The 17,205-nt window shown below is 43.3% G+C and overlaps 1 protein-coding gene across 1 annotated transcript in view; it reads right to left on the bottom strand.

Annotated features, from left to right (window-relative positions):
• Positions 1-17,205, bottom strand: part of Tulp4 (TUB like protein 4) — a 130,378-nt gene that overhangs the window by 53,629 nt on the left and 59,544 nt on the right. Inside the window, exons 3-4 of the mRNA NM_001109137.2 lie at positions 8,325-8,453; positions 921-1,082 (exon numbers count right to left, since the gene is read on the bottom strand). Of these exons, the coding sequence (NP_001102607.1) occupies positions 921-1,082; positions 8,325-8,453 (291 nt within the window). The remainder of the gene's footprint in view (positions 1-920; positions 1,083-8,324; positions 8,454-17,205) is intronic.

Here is a 17,205-nt window from a genome sequence, read left to right as displayed (position 1 = left end):
TCAACATATATTTTTATATTATCAATACATAATTTTATAAGTCATTATGCTTTTTTTAACCATTAAATGAAATAGGGGTGATAAAGAAACATTTGAAATCATACTTCAGAAAACCAGCCAGAGCCTCGCCATCAGGAAAGTTCTTGTGTTGCTTTGTCTAACTCATGTCCTTGCAGCACTCTCACCATGTTCAAGGACTCCTTAGGGTTAGTTTACAATGTGTCCGCACACGCCACTCTACTTCACATCCCCATTCCCTTTGCATGCTAAGAGCTCTGTCAGTCTCCCACTTTTAAAACTATGATCTGTGGCCTGTTATCTACTCGGGTCCCCGTAGTGACTGAGCCAGGCCTTATGCACCCGCTCTACAGGGGAGGCCGCTTTCACCATCACAAACAAAGCCTAGACTGCGCCACGATCCTTCCTGCTCTTGTTCTTCTCAGGAGTGCGTTCCCAGACACAAGGCGCTGACAGTCGGGTGAACTGCTCACCTTGCTGCTCAGAACTTGGCATCACCTGTGCTACCTCACTACTACTGCTCCTCAGTGAGCTGTGGAGGCTTTTCACACTGTGATTACTAGTTGAGATTCCCTTTCTACTTGCTACCTATTGATAAACTGTGTACTTGGATTTCTAGAAATTGATTTATATGAACATTTTATGTAACTAAAACATTAAATAAACGTTTACCACACTATGATTTCAATTACATTTTTGTCTTAATTTTCACTTTGACAGTTTTCTCACTTTTTTACTTCAGTTCTGGAATTGGAACCCAGGGCTTTGCGCATACTCAATAAGCCTTTCTACCAGTGAACAGTGTCCTCATGTGATTCTTTAAGAGGCTTTGCATCAGTCCCCTCCTGCTGCCTCCTCAACCCTCGATGGCAACAGTGCACAGTGACATGCAGAAGCGTTACCTGCTGGTCATCGGGAGTCCATATCCCACATGTGATCTGGCTCTCCAAATTGATTTCAGATGACCAGTGTCTTTGTCCACTGACAGAACCAACCAGGACAAACCCATCGCGATATGAAATAAGAGCTTGAGTCCCATCGTGGCTCCATGTGAAATCACTCACCTTAAAGACAGAAAAGAAGGGTCAGATTACAGCGTGAAGGAAAAACACTTTTATCACAGCCGAGGCACATTCACTAAGTCAAATTTTTGTTTAAGCTCAAGATGGGCTAAAGTCAACAATGGCAGGGAAAGCTGCAGCCGTGACCGTGGGCAGGGCTTCAGGCTAGCACAGTGACTTCCAGATCAACATTAGCTCCAAAATAAGACTGTGTCTTAAAATCCCACCCAACCAACCCCATCATATCAAAAGCAAAAACCAAACCAAATACCAAAACCCAAAACCGTGCTATTACGGCATGGACTGTGTGTCAGTGCTGTTATAGGGCTCTTGAGTACTTTACTGCACTAAGCCCCGGGACGGCAATCCAAGGAGGTATCATCATTCTATCTACAGAGAATCTAAGGCATAGAGGACCTAAATAACAGCCTTAGCCACACAGTGAGAGAATCACAGCTCTTGCCTTTTCCACTCAGACTCCTCCTTAGGGTTAGTAACAGTTCTCTCTCCATCACCATCTGCTGCTCACTTATAGAACAGTAGAGCTCTAGTCTTCTAATTCCCTTGCAATACTAGAGCATAATCCTCTGATCAGAGTGAAGGGACAGAAATCTAGTGAAAGGCTTACACTCAAGTATTGTGCGACTAAGAGTATTTAGAATCATGTATTCACATGCTGCTTCTCGCCTTTTATTTTCTGTGCTGAATTATGTCTGGGTTTTTCAATATTGCACTTTTCTCAACACTGGACGTAATGGGGACGAGTGTGTAAATAGTTAAGGCTGGGCTGCAGTGTACTTTAGTGGGAGAGCACTAAACAGCAGTCTTGGTTCCTACCATGGCAGAGAAAGGTAATATGTTTCTTTCATCTTACCACTTTAAACCATTTACCCAGGCCGTCACAATCTGCAGACATAGGATTTCTATCAGTTATGTGTACATGTGTGTCCACCTGAGGATGTGTGTATAAAAGCCGGAAGAAAGCACCAGCCCCTGGGTCTGGAATCACAGACAGTTGTGAGCCGCCTGTTGTAGATGGACACTGGGGACTAAACAAAGGTCCTCTGAATCTGGTGACCATAGAGCCATCACTCCAGCCCCCCTCTTTCCTTCCTTCTCTCTCCTACCTCCCCCTCTCCTTCTTTCCTTTCTTTTTTCTGAAACAGGGTTTCTCTGTGTAGTCTTGGCTACCCTAGAACTCACTCTGTAGACAGAGTGTAGACACTCTGCCTCCACTGTGCTGGGATTAAATCTGTGTGTGTGCCACCACTATCTGCAGATACAGGACTTGATGGGTGTTCAATAATGCATTCATAGCCTAGAAGCTATTTAACATATACTTACTTTTTCAGATATGCAGGGATTTGGGGAGTCTGTGTGAGACAGTGCTTACAGAGTAAGCTATGCTGGCATATGTAGACCAGCCTGTTGCCTCTGAACTCGTCCCAACCCTCTTGGTTTGGCTTCTGAAAGTGCTGACATTGTAAGAGCAAACCACCATGCCCCGATCACTGGGATTTAGTAAATTTTATGCCAAAGATAAAACCCAGGTCCTTGTTGTTCATGTGAAGCACTTTACTAACTACATCATCTCTGAGCCCCTGTCCAAAATGTTAAATACAGAATCTGTCCAATCATCTCTTAATTGAATTTAGCCCATTAATATTTATTGTTCTCTGCTATATTTGGTTCTGTCTCTACTACCTCAATTTACTTTTTAGTTTGTACTACTGTGTTTCTTTTTAACTTTTCTCTCTCAGACATAAAATCACTAATCATAATCTTTACTGTTTGTTTCATATACTTGGAAACATTCTTTTAAAATGTTGTGACTTTGCTAAATATGTATCACATTTCAAGAAACAAGAAAATAAACAAGATAGCAAAGAATAAGCACTCTCAGCTCTGTTTTCAGCACAGCTGAGGCAGATACTGGCCAGGAAGTGTCTACAGTAACAATGGCACTGACTGGTGGGACAGGCCCTCAACTGTTGTTACAAGACTCCAGCGAACCATGTTTCTGTAGAAAACTCAGAACTTTGGCTTCACCTATGTCTATCCAGTTCCACGATCCAGTTTCTCTTAAGAACATGAAGTTTCCATAGACAGCATACTATTGGGAAGCAAATGTAACATTTTCCCCCAAAATCATCACTATGTATCATGAAACAGTTATCAAAAGGAGAAGGAGGGAAAAGGAGGAGGAACAGGAAGAAGAGGAGGAGGTGGAGGAGGAGGAGGAGGAAGAGGAGGGGGAAGAAGAGGAGGAAGAGGAGGAAGAAGAGGATAGGATCTTAGAAAGGTAAATCACACAGCCAATGAAAAGAAGCTTCTCAGAGATAACAGCAACCCTTCCTTCTGTATGTCTGTCTCTAACCCTTCCTTCCCCGTGTCTGTCCATTTAACAGTATATTACCCCTTAGTACTGAAAAGACTGAAAGTTCTCTTTTAGTCATCATGTATGTGTTGGGGTAGCAATAAATAACACATTATAACTTTCTGGCAGGAATACAAGGTTTCTGAGTATGCAGTGACCAAAAATTAATCCAAAGTCAGACACATACCAGGCCCCTGGTGTTCCTGCCAGTGCCTGCCTATGCCGCATGGCAGGACTTCCCTGCAGCCTTGGCTCTGCACATGTAATATATGTGTTTGGACTGTGCACAGCCACAGTCATGCCATGAGCTACCAACGCATGCTGCCTGAAGCATCTGCACTCACACCCAAGGCCGCCTTATGTTACAAACTGAAGTGTTCTTACCTCTGCTGCAGAAACAATCATTATAAACCTGACCCTTCTAGTCTCTATACTGTCCTTCGGTGTGCACCATATCACGGCAACACAGTGTTGGAGTACTTGGTTATAAAAACTGCTATCGGGCTGGGGATTTGGCTCAGTGGCAGAGTGCTTGCCTAGGAAGCGCAAGGCCCTGGGTTCGGTCCCCAGCTCCGAAAAAAGAACCAAAAAACAAAACAAAACAAAACAAAACAAAACTGCTATCTGAGTTGCTATCTTATAAAACCCAAGGCCACCAGCCCAAGGATGGCACCACACACAATGAGCTTGACCCTCTCCTACTGTTCAGCAATTAAAAAATGCCCTACAGCTGGATCTTATGGAGGCGTCTCTCAATTGAGGTTTCTTCCTTTCAGGTGACTCTAATGTGTGCCATGTTGTCAAGTCGTCTTTGACAGTACGGTATGCATGCTCTCACTAGCACTAACTCGTCTCTTTGACAGTGGATTCCTCCTCAGGAGATGGCCTCTCACTGTGATGTGCATTTCCATGATTACTAATTTTGAACATTCTTCATACACCTGATGTCTACTGTATGCTTTCTTCTGAGAAATTTATTTAGGTCTATTGTCCAGTTTTTAATTGGATCATCTTGAGTTTTGTTTGCTTGTTTGCTGGTGTATTCTAAATATCTCTTGTCAGATGTATAGTTTGCAAACACCTCTCATTCAAAAGACTGTCATTTCCTTTGTCATATAAAGCTTTCTAACTTGATACACTCCTGTTTGCTTTTGCTTCTGCTTCCTGTGCCTTGCGGGTATTATCCCCACACCCAAACAAACAAAAGCTACTGGCAACCTCACAAAAAAGGTAATATAGGGTGTTCAAATGAATTGGCTGAGTTCCCTACTTTAGCACAAGGCAGTAAGAATGCTTGCTATCTGCTAAGCAGAAACAGGAAGATCATGAGTTCAGGTCAGCAGAAGCTATCCATACTTAGGGTGGCCCTGTCTGAAAGAACCAAGGGCTAAGAGTGTCCCTCAACAAGTCAATTCTCAGCAACTCACCACCACCACCACCACCACCACCACCACCACCACCACCACCACCACCACTACTACTACTGTGTGTGCGTGTGTATGTGTGCTTGCTTGCACATGTGCCTGTCTGTCTCCCTCTTCCCACACTGAAGAAACAAAAAAATGAAAAAGCAGCACTAAAGGCTGGGAAGGAGCAGCAGGCAGCTGTCTTTGCGGGCCGTTTTAGACCTGCAGGGATGACAGCCTCCCTTCACTAGAGAGTCTCGGATGACCTGAAGCTGAGCGGCACTTTGGCCACACCACTGCCTGAAGCGGTTTTCATCACCCTTCAGACGATGTGCCTGGCACAGCCATCTTCAGTGACTCACACTGTGAATGAATGCACCCACTGTCCTACACCCACTTTCACATAATGGCCTCGTGATCGGTTCCTGGAAAAGAACCTGCTAGGACACTACTTAGCTTTTGTAAATGCTTCATTACTTTGTGACAACAAACTGCATGCTCTAAGCAAGGATCGTTTGTTGCCCCATCTGAAACAGTAACGCATGTCTCTGAGCTGGCTTCAAGCTTCTCCAAGCTGCAGGGTTGCTCTTCTGCCTGACTTTCCAGGTGTACTTGGTAGACCCTGCCTCGATTGCTAATCAGCACAATCTGTGTGTGGACTTTTTTTTTAAAACTAAAATCAGATTTAATGTCGACATTATCAAAAGCAAACAAGACTCCCCCAAATATCAGTATTTAATAATAGCAACTGCTCAATAGGTTCTAAGATTTGAAGAATCAGTTCTGAACAGCCAAAGAACAGAAAAACTGCACCTGTGTCACAAGCTATTGTAATTACTGCAACAGCAACTGCAGGCACAGGCCCTGTGAACTCGGAGTGCTACCAGAAGTTCTGTGGTACACATCAGCTCGCCTGTCCCCAGGATTCACATCCCTCTACCTTTCCTGTTTCTGACGTGAGTGTCCATTCTCAACTCTTTTCAGAAAAAAAGGAAAGAAGAGACATGGACTGAAGTGACAGGCGCCTCAATTACACAGATAGGGACTGGCTGCGTGCATCCTTGCAGAGAAAGGCTAGTGCTGTGCAGCCCATCCTGCGGCTTGGCTGGTAGGGTGAGCCTTTCAAACAATAATAAAGGCTGGGCAGCTGGGGATATAATATCAACACATGGATTTTTGCCAAAGAGAAACAGGTTAGTTGGGGTTGGTTTTGTGCTGTGCTTGTGGTCTGGGTCCTCTTTTTCTTTTGTCTGGAGACAGCATGGCAGAATGTCTTAGAGGGGATGGGGTTTGAGTTCTCAATCTAACACTTCCTTGGGTAACTTACTGAACATCCTGACCTGGGTTTTTCTTCCATTAGCCAAGAGCAGCAAGTTCTTAGAATACAGTTCCTGTGACGCATAAGAGAAAAGCACACAAGATAAAAGCACATACTGGTGCATGTCTTAGTCATTACAACCCAGGCCATGCCCATCAAGGGGGCATTAATTGAGGTCACTATGGCAAGGAACATGAGGGCACAGAGGTAGGCCCTGCAGCACTAGCCCCATGCTCAATTCGGGCCTTTGGAGGTGCTTCTGTGCTCATTCCTGTGCTGGTCTCTTTATGACGGTCTCTTGGCGTCACTCACCAAGTGGAGAGTTTCACTGCTCTTGTCTGTTCTCAGTTAGTTTGGATGCCCATTGTCAACCTCACCTCCTTTTAGACATATGGTGTCTTTATCTTAGGGAAACACACCAAGGACTTCCTGCTACAGAACTGGACCTTGAACTGATCTGGCTTGCCTTCCAGCTCTTACCCTCCAGTGTGAGGCTGTGCTGTCCCGCAATCCTCTTCTTTTGTGTTTGAGGACACTAGTCAGAGGCAGTTCTTGTTCACATAGAGCTGTCGAGGAAGGTTCTTGCACGATTTTAACTATTGTCCTAACTACATTTCTAGTTGACTGGGTCGTCATCTGCTTTGTTCTCACCTAGTCCTCACGTTATGAGCTTTTCACGTTTGAAAGCTAGAGACCGCCTAGGTGACATAAAGTTCCAAGGCATTAGGACATTATGGTCAGTACTGATTAGGCCAAAGGTCTCACTGTCAGCACTGCCTTTGTAAAAGCAGAACTTTTTTTCGTGTGAGAGTGTACTCATTTAGTAGGTTAAGCATAATGTGTTCCCCTGACCCAGATAAAGCCTCATCTGTTGCCATCATGCCTCAGAGTAAGGAAAGAGGGAATGCACCTGCCCTGTAACACTAATTGGCCTTTTTGAAGGAAAACTACAATTGCAGCAATCTGCAAGATCATGTTGCTTTGCAAGGCCAAGGATGGGCATGAGTGATGCAGAAAGACAGCATAGGTCAGAACTCAGCCCTTGACTTCTAAATTCAAGGTAGCCTTGAGTAACTGTTTTCTCATCTATAATAAGGTGACAGTAATGACCCTGTCTCGGGGTCACTGAGAATTAAATCAAAGCATAAATGAAAAGTATCTAAAACACTGCTTACACTTAGCAACTGTCACTTCAATGTGCCCCGTGCTCTCACTGAGCTACTGCCTCAGAGCCCGCAGAATAGAGCCTCGGTGTCAAAACAGTGGTCATATGGCATCCCCAGAGTTAAGTGTCAGGTGTGGAGGTAGCAACTCTTTCTAACTTCTGTGTGATAGATCCCTTTAAAGTTTCTTATCAAGTCTCTTGGGTGCTGTAATTACCCATCTAGCTAAAGTAGAGGATTCTGTTTTTAACACGTTAGTGTTTTGCCTGCAAGTATGTGTGATGGCCAGTGCTCACAGAGACCAGATAAGGGTATTGGATCTCCTAGAACTGGAGTTACCAAACTCAAATCTTCTGCAGGACAAGCAAGCACTTTTAACCACTGAGCCATCTCTACAGTCCCCATTGGACTCTTTTTTTTCTTTTTTTTCTTTAACCTGGAAAGCCCTACTGTTGGGATGAGCTGTGCCTTCAGAATCAGCATGTCAAGCACTTTAAATCATGACTAAGAAAGACAGGACAGAAGAGATGGACATATGCTATGGTGGCTTGAATAAAAATGGTTCCAGATGCATATATTTCAATGCTTAGTCATCAGGGAGAGATGGCATTTGAAAGGGTCAGGAGGAAGTGTAGCCTTAGAGGAAGTTTGTCACTGGGTGGAGGTGGGGACCTTGAGGGTTCAAAAGCCCATGCCAAGCCCAGTGTCTCTCTCTTTGCCTACAAATTAGGGTAAAATTAGGTGAGCTTCTGAAACCTCAAAGCCCACCCCTCATGACACGATTCCTCCAAGAAGGCCATACCTACATATTACCCTTCTCAGGAAAGCGTTCTTTAGAGAAAGATCTAACTTACTGCTCCTTTACTGCGTACATACAAAAAAGTTTCAGTGCAGCCGAAGGCTGCTCCATTTGCTCTGGGACTCAGCACACTGGCCTCTAAGCAGCAGTGTTTCACTGGAAGAGATCTGCCATTCACTCACCTGAGCGCCACGGTCATTGACCAGTTCCACAGACCACCTGCCTTCATACTGGATCCACACAAAGATGCCTCCATCTGCATCACACGTGGCCAGTTTCTGGTACGGTTCATTCCACCTCACCAGCACAACCTAAGAAACAAGCAGATGTTAACCACAACAAGAAAACTGGTCAACTTCATTTCTATAACGTATTCAGACCCCAGAGCTAAACAGGACAAGGATGGGAGAGACTGTGGGGTCAGTGGGGACCAGGTCAAGCCCACGTGAATCCTGACACACTTGGCATCTACTAGAAGACAGCAGACCGCTGGGCAAACGAAGAACTATGTACACTGATGCGAAGACAGAGTCCCCACCTGAACCAAGCACCTGCCTCTCACAGGCAACCATCTCTCCGTTGTTGGTCCTGTGCTGTAGAGAAAGGGCTTTCACAAATATCCCACTTTTGAAATGTGGATTTGTTTAGTACAGCGGGAAAAAAGATGTCTTAATTTTCTGTCTTTTCTGAACTATCTTATTTCTGAAGAGTTCAGCATCTAAACAGAGCAAATGTCAAAAAACACAGTTGAAAGATGCAAGTTGCTTTTGACTTATCTGAGAGAGAATATGAAGGTATAAGCTTCCTGAGGTCGTTGGGAGAAAACAAGCCCCGCAGGCTCACGCAGCTGATGCTTTGTCACCAGGGCATGGCACTATTTGAAAAGATTAGAAGGACAGGGAGGTGTGGCCTTTTGAAGCAGTATGGCCTTGTTAGAGGATGTCACTGGAGGTGGGATTTGAGGCTTTAAAGGCCCATGCCAGGTCCAGTGTCACCCCCCCCGCCCGCCCTGCCTACAAATCAGGTACAGCACTGGTTCCATGTCCTCACCATGATCAGGACAATGGACTAAGTCATTGAAGCCATAAGCAAGCCCCAAATTAAACACTTTCTTTTATAATGGTTTGCCTTGGTTCTAATTTTATAAGTATGGGAACTTAACTCCTTTTATAAAATTAATATACACTACTAATTTTTTAATTAGAAAAACCTTAATTTTTTTCTAAATCTTGAGAAACTACTTTTATCTTTCTCAATTATAAATAACTTTTTGATCTAAAAAGGTAGAAAGTCTGGGGATAGCAGGATGGGTCAGTGGGTAAAGGTACTTATTTCAAGCCTGGCAACCGAAGTTTGATCCCTGCAACCTGAGTAAAGGACATAGAGAACCAACTGCACAAATCTACTCTGACTTCCACATGTGTGCCTTCCTCCTCATAAACATACAGAAATAAATTTTTTAAAAAAGAGAGGTCTGTCAGGTGGTCTGTGAGTCTGTGGAGCCCTTATTAGAAGTGTCAGGAACCCCATGCAGCAGTGAGTGCCTAGTCTCAAGAATCTGAGGCATCAAACTAGTATCTCAAGGTTCACCACAGTAACTACCCCTAAGACGTCTCACCTGCCGTTCCCTGGTGCCTGGATGAACTCAGCGTCAGTGATACACTAATGCTCTGGGCCTAATACGCAGTGGGAGCTATGGATCACTGCCACCACCCTCCCTGTGCTCAAGGTGAAGCTTGGAACCTAGATTACCCACAGACGGATGTCAGAGGTGTTGCTCGTCTGTAGAGGAGTGTCACTCATCAGCAAGATCACTCCAGTTAATCAAGACATGAGCACTTCTTCCTTCTCAGCATTGTGTCTGACAAACTCACAAGGTAGGTAGCGCAGCTGTAAATGGTTCTCAAGTTCTAGCCTAGGTTCTGCAGTACAAGTCAACCCAACGGCTAATGAACCTCCTCAATGCCAGACCTTTTCCCTGTCCAGCTGTAATGCTTCTTCCTGAGAGAGCAACAGAGCAACTTCTCAAAACTATGCAGCAGGTATACCCGATCTGGAGGTTTTTAGAGATGTATTTATTTATTATATATAAGTACACTGGTTCAGACACAGCAGAAGAGGGCATCAGATCTCATTATAGATGGTTGTGAGCCACCATGTGCTTGCTGAGAATTGAACTCAGGACCTCTGGAAGAGCAGTCAGTGCTCTTACCCACTGGGCCATCTCTCCAGCCCCCTGGAGGTCTTATATGTGTTTTCAGGGCACAAAAAAATAGGAGGCCCCAAAGAATAGTCTGACTTACTCTGCCTTGAGTTGAGCATAGTTTAGTTACTTCAGAAATTTTTAAGAGGAAAAGAGCATTACAGCATCTTTCCCTCACTAACAAGAACAGAGGAAACTGTCACGCTGTCATCTTTTGAACCCTGGCAACCTTTAAGCTAACCCAGTTGATGTTTTACCACACTACAGTGAACTTCCAAGGATGCAGACATTAACCACGTAACCCCACCCAGCCACGTCCTGTGCTGAGACTTGCTGTGGCCAGCTCTGCATGTTTGCGCTGTCATAATGTGCTATGACTATAATATGCAGGATCTGTGCTGCTGAGAACATCTTCAAAATGACCAGCTATTTTTAGCACATTCTAAAATAATATGTCATTGGAAGTTTTAGTCATTATTAAATTATATCTTTGAACTTTAAAAGTATTAAAAATTATTTCAACCCCCAAAGGCATTTTAACAATAAATACAGCTGTATGTTTAAGATGAACCAATCTCTATTAGATGCCAAAGAAAGAAATTAAGGCATCTTTAGCCCCAAAGAGTTGGTTTATCAAACAGATATGAAACAGTGCTCTACACAATACTTAAAGGAGGGGACCGTCACAGGAATGGATGAAAGCAACAAAGTAAGATTCACTCTTGTAAATCTAGTTCGTTTTTTTCATTGATTTAAAAAAAATCAACAATTTAAGTGACATCTGAATGCACAAAATTCAGAATTTCATAACAGTTAATCAGATCTGAGAGTGATCTGGCCTGAGCACAGCAATACACAAATATATAGGTTATAAGTTAGTCTCTAGTTGACAGCTTTACTCGCAGGAGCCCACAACCATTTCAGAATGGCTATCAAGGAACAGAATGTGATAAACAGGAACACCATATTCACAAATGCTCAGTTTTTAAATTATTTCCCTAGGTGAGCAGAGTGAGCATTCATCCACTGTAAGGCTGTCTATAAAATGCATGTTTTTTTACCACTAGTGACCACTGCCATGTGTAACACATCTAGTTACCATCAAGAGAACACCTCTTCGTCATAGAACGACACAAACAATAGAGCAGAGGCAAGCATGCATAAATTAGCTAATGTTAAAATAAGAGTTATCTTTTTAAAACTGTTTATTCACACACACGCACGCACGCACGCACGCACGCACGCACGCACGCACACACGCAAACAGGGAATCAGATCGTTGTGAGCCACCATGTGGTTGCTGGGAATTGAACTCAGGACGTCTGGAAGAGTAGTCAGTGCTCTTAACTGCTGAACCATCTCTCCAGCCCCAAGATTTTTTTTTTTATTTTAAGATAACACAGTTGCTACTGTTGGGTAAACAGTTCTGACTTAGTTTCATCCTTCTGGAATTCTGAATTGAGATGTAGCAGTAATTGGAAATGTGGTCCTAGCATGCTTCTTCACCCCAAGTTCTAATTGGCACAACTGAATAGGTGGATAATTCAGAATTGGAAGCAGAAGTCTTTCTATTGCTTCCCAGTTTAAAAATGAAGTAGAATGCTAATGTTTGCCTGGCTGGTTCCTTCTCATGCCCTCCCCTGTCTGCAATGCACAGCTGCCCGCCTTATCTGCAGTAGCTCATTTCCTGGTCTCTAAGCCCGCCAGCCTCCTCGGCAATGTCAGGACATAGCAGAGTGCTGAGAACTACCCGGCAGGGTCAGCTGCCCAGACCTGCACTTAGGTGCTGTGCATCCACCTAGGCTTTCCTGCCCTGCTGAAGGGAACAGGATTAATTTAGTCTGTGTACCAAGGTTTCCCCCAGCTAGGGTGTGAGCTGAAGGCTGCATTCATCTGTTAGAAAAAAAACGAGGGAGCTCAGTTTTAATTCATGCCTTAGGGTATTCAAAAAGAAAAACCTATGGCTGTCTCATGTAAGATGCAGCCTATCATCTTACAGCACGGCAGCCAACAAATATTTATTGAAAGCTATTCAAGTCAGAATACAAGCACAGGACAGGCCCTCTGGAAGCACATCTGGGGTCTAAGCTGAGGCTCGAGCGTGCTGCTCCACTACCTCTAGACCAGAAGTACTTCTAGGGAAGGCCAATTAGTGCTGGAGCGCTGCTTCCAAAGCAGCGCCCTCTAATGGTGGGGACGCACACACAGGAAAGGACTCCAGTGAGCAACCACATCACCAATGTTCAGGAATATTCCTTCAATCTAAAGAGAACAAAATTTGCACAAAAATTAAAAAACAAAACAGCCTCTATAACAATCCTGTGGTGATCATCACCCAATTCATCTAATTCTATAATTTATTAAGTTATATATATTATTAAGTTTATTATAATTTAGCAAGTTGAACTACACAAGACAAAATAACTAATATCATGGAAATGGCTATATTAACAAAAGAAATCAGCACATTCAATGCAATTCCCATCAAAATTCCAATAACATTTTTCATAGAACTTAAAAAACTAACATCTATACAGCAACACAAACTCCATCAATAGCCAAAGTTCTAATCAGAAAGAACGATCTCAAAGGTATCACATAACCTGACCACAAATTATACTATAGAGCTACAGTGACAAAGACAGTGTGGGGCCAGTACAGAAATGAGCCCAATGAAACAGAAAGACCCTGAAATAAACCCCAACAGTTACAGCCACCTAATATTTGACAAAGATGTTGAAGGCATACACTGGGGAAAAAAATTAGTCTATTCCACAAATGGTACTGGCTAAACTTGATTTCCAGCTGCAGAAGAATAAGGTAGATTCATCTCTTACCCTGTACAAGAATTAATTCGAATGCACCAGACAGAATGTAAAACCTGAAATGTTGAAACTGCTAGAGAAAACATTTCAAGATACAGGCACAGGCAAGAACTTTCTGACTAGGACTCCAACAACACAGGAAGTAACCCAAAAACTGACAAATGAGAATCCATGAAAGTAAAAGGCTTCTGCATGATCAACAAAAAATGTCAGCAGAGTGACCACCTCAGAATGGAGAAAGTCTTGGCAGCTACACTTCAAACGGAGGCTTAGTATATAGACTGCACATATATTTTTAAAGCCTAAAACCATTGGCCAGCAAGAGCCTCAGCTGGTAAAGAACTTGCTGCAAAACCTACTGACTCAAGCTTGATCCCTGATACGGATATAGAAGAACTGACTTCTACAAGCTGTCCTCTGAACTCCACATTCCAACCAGGCCGTGCATGAGAGCACAATAAAGATGCAAACAAAACCCCGTGACTGAATCTTCAATGGCAGCAAGTGCTGGAGAAGACATGGGGAAAGAACACTCATTGCTGGTGGGAACAGAAACTGATACAGCACCTGCGGGAAGCAGTGTGACGGCTGCACAGAAACCAGCGCCACCACTAACGTGTGAGCCGGCTGTGCTACTGGACCTGAGAATATAACAAAGTATTGCAACCCGACCGCAGATCCTCGTGCTCCCGTGTTCACTGTGCTCTGTTCACAACAGTGAGGAAACGGAATCAGTCTAGATGTCTGTAAGCAGATGGAATGCCATGAAAACATGACACACACTCAAGCCTCATTCAGTTGCAAAGAAGAGGAAATCTAAAAAGCTAGAGAGAAATGAATCTCAAATCATTATACTGGAGAAACTTCTACACAGAAAAAGGACAAATACTGCATGTCCTCTCTCATATGTGAATACCAGCTTTTAACTTTTTTTTTGGTTCTTTTTTTGGAGCTGGGGACCGAACCCAGGGCCTTGCGCTTCCTAGGTAAGCGCTCTACCACTGAGCTAAATCCCCAGCCCCCTTTTAACTTTTTTTATGTGTGTGGGCTTGAGTGTGAGTACAGGTCATGAAACTAGGCCCGCGGCCATACGGGGAAAGGGTTTTAAGAGGCAGGGGTTACGGTAACTGAATCCATGTGCCATGAAAGCAGAAAGGGAGCTACTGGCAATGGAAGAATACCAGTGGCGGGGGAAGGGGATGGGGCACAGGGTGAAGAGTGAGCTGAGAGATGGTGTGCCAGGACAAAGTGAAACGGCATCCTTATAGAATTACATAGAAATCACAAACAGCTACATTATGTTTTTCTGTGTTTTTGGAAGACTGATTTCACATTCATGAATTCTGTGTGTATCCTTTCCTCCACTCTGCCTTTTTAAATTAATACTGCACTTGAAATAAAAACCCAAGTTGCTCATCACAGGATGCACTCGGGTTATTCAAATGGAACTCTGGCCCAAAGAACATGTACAGCTCTGTACCGAGCATGTTCTATGTAAATGTATGTATGTTCTATGTAAATTCACCATATGACTGACTGCTTAAATCAAGAGTGACTCTGATTAAATCAAAATCACTCATGGGATAATGAGGTCATCAGAGAGTAGGGCAAACAGAAAGTGGCCTAGGTGCTGGTTGCTATGTGACAGAAATTATTGTAACAATAGTAAGCTACCATGCACTGGGTGCCAATACTTTGCTTGATTCTCAACTAACAGCACTAAATACGTTTTTCTCATTTAACTGTAGGGAGTTCTCCAATAATAAGAATCACAATTTGCTTTGCTTTTAGTGATACGAAAATTAAGGAATACAAAGACTTCATAATTTGTTTGAAGACTCAACTTAGTGATGGCGCCATATGTGAAATCTGGTGATCCAAAACAAGAGTTCATAGTCCTTAGAAGTCTCCTGCTTCTCCCTATCTCCCTATGCTTTTTTCAAATCAGACCCAGGAGAACTAAGAAACATGGAAAAACATCAAACCATAGAACATCCCCACTAAGCAATATTGTGTAAGTATTATGTGTCAAAGAAAAGTTTTGAGGTAAGAAATAAAATGGAAAAAAATAAACCTTAGAAATACAAAACACACTCAGACCTGTATAGACACAAATCCCAGTTTGTGAGCTGCCATCTCTGGTCCAAGTTCACTGGAGGGCCCCGCTCCAGGAACCCTGACTGCTGGTTTGCAGCAGGTAGTAGCAGACAGCATGTGTGCTGAGCTGGTCTCAAGACAGCTTCTTTAATACGCTATTACCAGAAGTCCTCAAGTCTTATATTTGTTCCATTAAAATGACAAGAGGGACAAAGGTATAAAGACAATGGGTAGTTATATGGGTTTATAAATATTTTAGTCACCACTAAATGGAATACATACAACTTATATCCAGAGTTTGTATTTTCTACAAGAAAACAACAGAGTGTTGATTTTGGCCAACCAACTGTTAACTGGGAGGCCTGTGGCAGGGACTGGGTTATAACCCAACACTACTCTCAGAGTTCCTAAGCCCACCTCTGGGAAGTGTTTCACGTAGTTCATTTGCTTTGTCATTACTTAGCATTGAATATACTTCTGACATTTACCTGATGATTTCTGGACCCTCTCAGGCCCCCAAGCCCAAGAATGTGTTATCCTAGAAATCTTCACAAACAGCTCTGTTCAGGTCAGTGCTGCAGAACAGACACTGCTCGGGTGTACTCGGGGCTGTACTGAATGCCACCTCAGCCAAGTTAGACGTGGCTGATCCCGACAACAAATCCAAATCCCCGAAAAAAAAGATTCGACTAATATCAGTATACTGAAGGGGGGGTATCTTTATAAATGAACCTTTAATAGGCTTGAAGTCCATATGCTGAGAATTAAATTCTTCTCTGCGAATAGCATTGAGCAACCATCCTCCCAGACACTGGAGGGAGGCTGAGGCAAGTAGATCATGGATCCAGGGAGCTGATGGCAGAACACCAACACACATCCTCTGTCTTCACACTCAATCACTGTTAGCGTTCTTCTGCAACCCAGACCTCTCAGGTCCAGCTCCGAGCACTATTCCACCCATGTGGGCTCTGGCATCTTCATCCCAGTATCAGTGAGTTTTCTGTAGGACACCTACAGCACATTTCTGCTACCTTTTCTAAGTTTCATTTCCTTCCTGTCATCCATGACCTTGAAACTAGAGAACTACCAAACAATTCAAAACTGCACTTAAAAGATAATTTTAACGGAAAAAGACGCGCAGTTTCTGAACCACTTTCATTTTGATCGTTCATTGTAATCCTCACAATAGTTCCATAAACAGGTACGATCATGGTCAGATGACAGCAGGCAACTAGTATAACTTACAGAGTAGAGAAACGCCTGCTGGAGGATGTACCAACACACGGCTCCATTCTGAGCAGTGGAGACTGCACAATGAGAACAACATGCCAGGTCTGAAGTCACAAGATGGGGCTTGAGGTCAAGTTCTGAATCTTACTGCCTGTGGGACTGGGAAAATTGGCTGGGCTGAGCCTCTAACTCAACAAACTGCTTCTTATGACCCACTGTAACCAAACTGGCTATGACGCTGACCTCTGAACCCAAGTTCTTACTGCATTCTGAACACAGTATCATTTCATCCTGACTTTCCAAGATTAATAGGTTTATTATGCATTTTCATTCATTTATGTGAAAAAGATATTTTCCTAATTAATTAATCCCCCTTTGCTGTAAAGACTCATAAACGCCAGAGTTAATGATCCATAAGTCTTGTGGTTTAGTAATGAATTATTAGTAATGATCTGGGAAGTGGCATTTATCCAGGTTTCCTAAGTGGCTTCCCTACCATCACAGTATATAAAGTATCAAATTTTATTCTTACTATATACCTCTGTGGGAGAACAATCTATTACTATCATTTCAGAGCCGAGAACCTGGCTCATAAATTTAAGGTAATTTCACCAAAGTAAAACCAGCAAGAGAGAGGTCACCCGACGCCTTCTGCTTTGCCACCCTCTGTACTGCCTAGCAAATGGTCAGTGGAGAGGAAAGACCACA

Source organism: Rattus norvegicus, chromosome 1, assembly GCF_021556685.1.
Source record: "Rattus norvegicus strain SHRSP/BbbUtx chromosome 1, alternate assembly SHRSP_T2T, whole genome shotgun sequence".
Taxonomy (NCBI): Eukaryota; Metazoa; Chordata; class Mammalia; order Rodentia; family Muridae; genus Rattus; species Rattus norvegicus.
Note: the sequence above shows the minus strand (reverse complement) of the source record. Positions and strands in the feature narration are given on the sequence as shown.